Below are 6,000 nucleotides of genomic sequence, written 5' to 3'. Positions count from 1 at the left end.
AACAAAATGCCTAAAATCATGTACACAGCGTCCGATTGCAGTGAAACTTTGCATGCACATCTGTACCTTAACTGCTGGGCTCTGGCGCCTGTATTTCCCCTGAGGGATCAATAAAGGTCTCTCTCTCTATCCACATGCAGGCACGCACAAATCAAAACAAACAGACAGACACACAATCTGCAGTGTCCTCTCCCCTGGATCACTGGGATTTATTTGGGTGACAGCAGGAGTGTGCCTGCACAACTTCACAATAAATCAACTCATCATCATCATACACTCACACATCGGAGCGATGAGTCAAGATAACACACTCCAAAAACACGAGGGATGTGCTTAGTGATAAATAGATGGACGGGCGGACAGAGAGGGACAGAAGACAATGAGAGGCGGATGGATTTGGACATGTTCCTCTTGTTCCCCCTCATCCTCTGATTGCTTTGGGGCCCTCAGCCGCGGTTGCTCAGCAAGCTCTGTGAAGAATGAGAGAGAGAGAGAGAGAGAGAGAGAGAGAGAGAGAGAGAGAGAGAGAGAGACACACAGAGAGAGAGTGAGAGGTCATCAAATTCTAAATTCATAATAATAACCATGTCCTCCCGGATGGTTTGCAGCACAGAAAATTGACGGTGTGACAAAACAGTAGAGGAGGGTCAGCGGCTTGCAGGACATTATACAGAGTGCATTTCCTGTCACCATCACTGCTGTTTATCCGTAAAGGACAGCAGAACTTCTGTGATTTTTCTCTGAAAGTCTTGTAGCTTACTGGCTATAATCCAACCCACATATACTGTACTATCTCAACCTGTAGACTCCCAGCAAATCAAATTAGGGAAATGTTTCTGCTACGTAACACACTAAAACACCTATATATACTATACACATCTACACTGATGGGATACAGGTTAACTATTCACAAATCCCTGGAAAAATAGGCTTCCATTTTGCTAGTCAATTCACTGTGGGACGGACAGTGATGTAGCACAAAAATGTCTGAGATGTGGATGTCAGCTTTTCTTTCTTTTTGTTATGCTACCCCCAGTCAACTACTTTTCTGCCTCCAACTATGTCCACATCATCTCCAACACGACCTGTGTGCTTGCAAGAAATAAGGTTTTAACTTTTTTTGGTCTACAGAATAACACAATAATCAGAAAACCTTATTGCATAACAACTGCACTTTAACTGAAGCAAACACACGGTACACAGGACCTGAAGCATGTCCATGGGTTGTGTGTAGTACTTGTTAAAGAGATGATGACCTTTGCTCTGGCAGTGTTTAGCCTGCAGCTATTAGAGTTGGCCTTCCACTGTAGGTGGCAACACAGAGAGTTGTAGACAACTGCTATGGGGCGACACACACACACACACACACACACACACACACACACACACACACACACACACACACACACACACACACACACACACACACACACACACACACACACACACACACACACACACACACACACACACACACACACACAGTTTCAGCAGTCTATACTTGCTGGAACACATGCAGCAGCTGAGGGGAAGAATGGAGCTAACCTCGCCCACTCTCTGGACATCAGAGTGAATTCACTTGGAAATAGTTTGCAGTAACATTGTGGATGGCATGTTTATGCCTTAGCGGGAAACCGTTCTGCTTGACCCTTGAAGACAATGACAGCAAACTTTACCAGAGTTCTTCATACGAGTGACTCCCTCCGCAACTACAAATACAGTTTTTGAACCACTGAGCAAGGCAGTTGATGGTTCTAGAGGAGCTAGAGCACTTAAACCCTATATATTTAATTTACTGGAGTCCCCCAAGGGTCTACCATGGCTGACTTATTTTTCCTTCAACGCCAAATCTCGTTGCCGAAAGTAGCCGACCTACAAGCTCACAATGCGGCGCAACGTGGTGCGTGATATCGCATTGCCATTTGTGTTTAAGCAAACTTTACGCTAGTGGGAAGAACAGTGGAATGAACTGATTTGTGTGAATGCTGAGCATCCACTTTGTTTTCACAAGGATTATCAAATCATTTCAGCTCTAAAAACATCACATGGTAGTGGATATGAGCTTATTATGCTGCCACTCATGCTATCTTGACAGGTTTAATCAACAACCTATGATGGTGGTCCTGGAAATAAGACACTTGCACAGTAAAGTCCTCAGTGTTAATTTAACCCTGAAAGCCCCAAATTTGGTTACATTTGTACACTGTCAGAGTTACAAATGGTTGAATTAATGCTGAGCATTTCACTGTGTTCTTGGCCACAAATCCAGCAAAAACCACACAGCATACACGTTACACAATGGCATGTGACAAGTGGAGTGCAATGTCTTTCTGAAAGAATCGCTGACAATAGATTAAGACGCTTCCCGGAGACATCTCTCTGGCACCAGATGAACAAGTGCAGTCCAACACTGCAGGCATCCAATTTAGAGAAGCAGTGGAAACAAAAATGTTCTGACATTCCAATTCTAATTTTAATATTAATATTTCAACAATACAGATGGCAGCATAATAGTCCTTACTTTTCCTGTCAGGTAAAGTTCTTAAGATATGTCATTAGCCAACTTTCATTCCAGAGGGAGTTATCTATGGTTAGGCAGATGTAATTTCATCTGCCTACTATCGCCTTAAAAATATTGCAAGAGTCAGGGGAATTATGTCCAAGCAAGACCTAGAAACACTTATACATGCTTTTGTTTCCAGTAGACTGGATTACTGTAATGGTGTGCTCACAGGACTCTCAAGCAAAGCGCTTAGACAACTCCAACTGATTCAGAATGCTGCTGCTAGAGTCCTGACTAGAAAACTAGAAAATATGACCATATTACACCAGTCCTAAAATCTTTACATTGGCTACCAGTCACCCAGAGAATTGATTTTAAAATGTTGTTACTTGTCTATAAATGTCTCTGTGGCTCTGGGCCCAGCTACATCTTAGACATGCTGGAGCCATATGAACCTACTCCTAGAACCCTTAGGTCATCTGGGGCTGGCCTATTAATTGTTCCATTTGTTGAAACAAAACATGGTGAAGCAGCATTTCACTACTATGCACCACAAACCTGGAACAATATTCCAGCTTCCATTAGACAATCCCCAACCATAGCTGTTTTTAAGTCCAAGTTAAAAACATATTTATTTAACATTGCTTGCCCTACCCAATGATGGCTAAGAATAGCTAGGTCTTGCCTGGTCTTTAAATGACAATGTCACTTTTTATTATTATCATGTTTTGTATAAAAGGTGGGAGTATTTATTTTGCTCCTTTATCTTATTTTAATTGTATCTATTATATTCTCCATTTCTTTTTAAAGTGCAATGTTGCACTTTGTATTATGATTTTGTTTTTATTCTGTAAAGCACTTTGAATTGCCCTGTGTATGAAAAGTGCTATATAAATAAAGTTGCCTTACCTTGCCTTGCCTATGGTTAAGTGTCACTTTTCTCCACCTCACTTCATAAAACTTGCCTATAATACTACAATTAACAAAAGAAAAGAAAAGAAAACACAGACACACACGTATAAAAAAACAAGGTCTAATAACGGCATAGCTTCCATGGATCTCGGGAATCCATGTGGCCAGTCTATGACATGACATCCGTCATCGTCATCTGTGACGTCAGTAATGTCGTCTTCATTTTTGGGCAAAGCTTCAGCCCAATCTGACCCCCATTGACTTCCAGTATTAAAAAAAAGGTTTAAAACGTTTTATAATCCATGGGAAGTTACTTGGCCTACAGGCTTGTACATAAATGTGTGTTTAAGATATTTGTCTCTGACGCACACACACACACACACACACACACACACACACACACACACACACACACACACACACACACACACACACACACACACACACACACACACACACACACACACACACACACACACACACACACACACACACACACACACACACACTCTTTTAGATGGCTAGTAGGAATCACGCAGTAAAAAAGGCTACAGCAGGACGGAGTGACTTGTATAGCACTGCAACTATCAATTATTTTCTTAGTGATTATTCAACCGATTACTTTTCAGATTAATCGAATAATCTTGAAAATAATCCATGTTAAGGAATGTCTATGACTGTACAGCATTAGTGCTGAACACTAGTCTAGAATTAGCAGATTTCCTCTTAGTGATAAAGTCCTCTGCTGGGGAAGTTAGGCCCCTCTTGTGTCTGTACACAAACGACGACCCTGGGTTACTGAAGCATTAGGTAGTGGTGGCCGCTTAGCAGGCTAGCTGGCATGCTAACTGTCAGTGCTATGCTGGCAGGCCGATGGGCAAGCAAGCAAGCTGGCAGGCTAGCCGTTAGCTTGCCAAGTGCATCCGAGGGTATCGCGGCCTGTGCCATTGAATTGGAGATGAGCAGTGAATGTGACGAGGGGATTTAGCTTTGCTCTTCCACTCACATCCCACGATATGGAGAAACAGCATGTGTCTGCACACTGTGTTTCAGTATGGCTCTATTTGTTTGTGTGTGTGACATTGTACGCTTGCATGAGTGCTTGTGTGTGTGTGTGTGTGTGTGTGTGTGTGTGTGTGTGTGTGTGTGTGCGCGCGCTTGCATACGTGTGTGTGTGTGTGTGTGTGTGTGTGTGTGTGTGTGGCAGTAGGGTGTATTTGGCATTGTCAAACTCACCCTAGGCAGTGTGACGGGACTCTAAGCCTCATGCATAGTGTATGAGCTAGCTCCCCAAGTCTCTAACTGACCCCTAGCACCTTCCGCACAGTATACACTTGGCCCTGCTAAATCTGGTGCCCCAGGCTAGAGTCAGGACTCAAGCAAATCCACACTTGGTTAATTTAAAGGCACAAAAAGCTTTTTATGCATTACACCTAGGGCAGGCAGGGCAGCCAAAGTTTCTAGCTCAAGGCTTGCATTGGGATGTACGTAGGAACTAGATTGGGGGCCACATAGAGCTAAGTGTGGACCCAAATGCAGCAAAAATAATGCACCGTAAAACTGGGGCAGATGGTCATGGTCTTATGTACAGTGCTTAACTGGATAAAGCAGGTTTCTTTGCTGTTAAGCCATATAATTAGCAACTATTCGAGCTGAGCAGTAGCGATGATAAATGTAAACTTTATACCGCATGAGGTCTGACAGTTTATTACTGTAGGCTATATCAATAAACACAACATGTGATCAATAGGTTATTGATCTTTCTGTCCTTCATCCTGTCTGCATGCACTCCTTCCTGGGTGCTAATCTTTACTCACTTTAGTACAAGAAGACAGAAGTTGAACAACTTTGGGGATGGCGCCACTGTATTTACTATACAATGGGTAGTATTGGGCCAAGTCAAAGTAGGCATTCCAGCTCCGTGCTCAAAGCACTCAGCCAGGCCTAAATTAAATATGCCTCATCACCGTCTCTCTGCCATTGAAACAAAACAGACATATCAAGATATTTCCATGTTAACAGAGATGCTAATCTGTCTGGTTAACATTGCCTTGGTAGGCTATTTCAATGTTAGCTGTGTAATTAAGCAACTACAGCACTTTACAAACTCAGTAGTTTTCACTATTATGTATGACATAGATTTACTATTTATGTATGACAGATTTACTATTGATGGTTGCAATATTACAAAAGAGAACAGAACTTGACAGAAGCACTGTTTCAGACAGCATCACTGTCATGGCAATAGTAACACAGTAAAGAACACCTACCCATGTAACATTGCTTAATTTACACTCACACTGCACACGTCACATGGACACACTTCCTGTGTGAAGAGCCACACATACAGTTAAAACACATTTGAACCGCATTTGAACAACTGTACAACACACAGACGCACGCACACACGCACGACTGACTTTCTCGTCTTTTCTCTGAGAAAAACAAAAATAATAGAAGGTTAGAAAATCAATAACTGCCTTCTCTGCCCAAGGCTTAATAGCACGCTCTCTGTCTCTTTCTCCCTCCCTCCCTCTCTTTGAGGAGAGACGGCGACAGTCGCCAGGGAGATTGTCACTCACACT

The 6,000-nt window shown here is 42.6% G+C and overlaps 1 protein-coding gene across 1 annotated transcript in view; it reads right to left on the bottom strand.

Moving 5' to 3' along the window:
• Nucleotides 1-171: 171 nt before the first annotated feature.
• Nucleotides 172-6,000, bottom strand: part of chchd6b (coiled-coil-helix-coiled-coil-helix domain containing 6b) — a 78,165-nt gene continuing 72,336 nt past the window's right edge. Inside the window, exon 8 of the mRNA XM_084062445.1 lies at nt 172-470. Coding sequence (XP_083918571.1) covers nt 447-470 — 24 coding nt within the window. The 3' untranslated portion in view covers nt 172-446. The remainder of the gene's footprint in view (nt 471-6,000) is intronic.

The sequence above is a fragment of the Gymnoscopelus microlampas genome, assembly GCF_963454915.1.
Source record: "Gymnoscopelus microlampas genome assembly, chromosome: 7".
NCBI lineage: Eukaryota > Metazoa > Chordata > Actinopteri > Myctophiformes > Myctophidae > Gymnoscopelus > Gymnoscopelus microlampas.
This window is presented reverse-complemented; position numbering and strand designations above follow the sequence as displayed.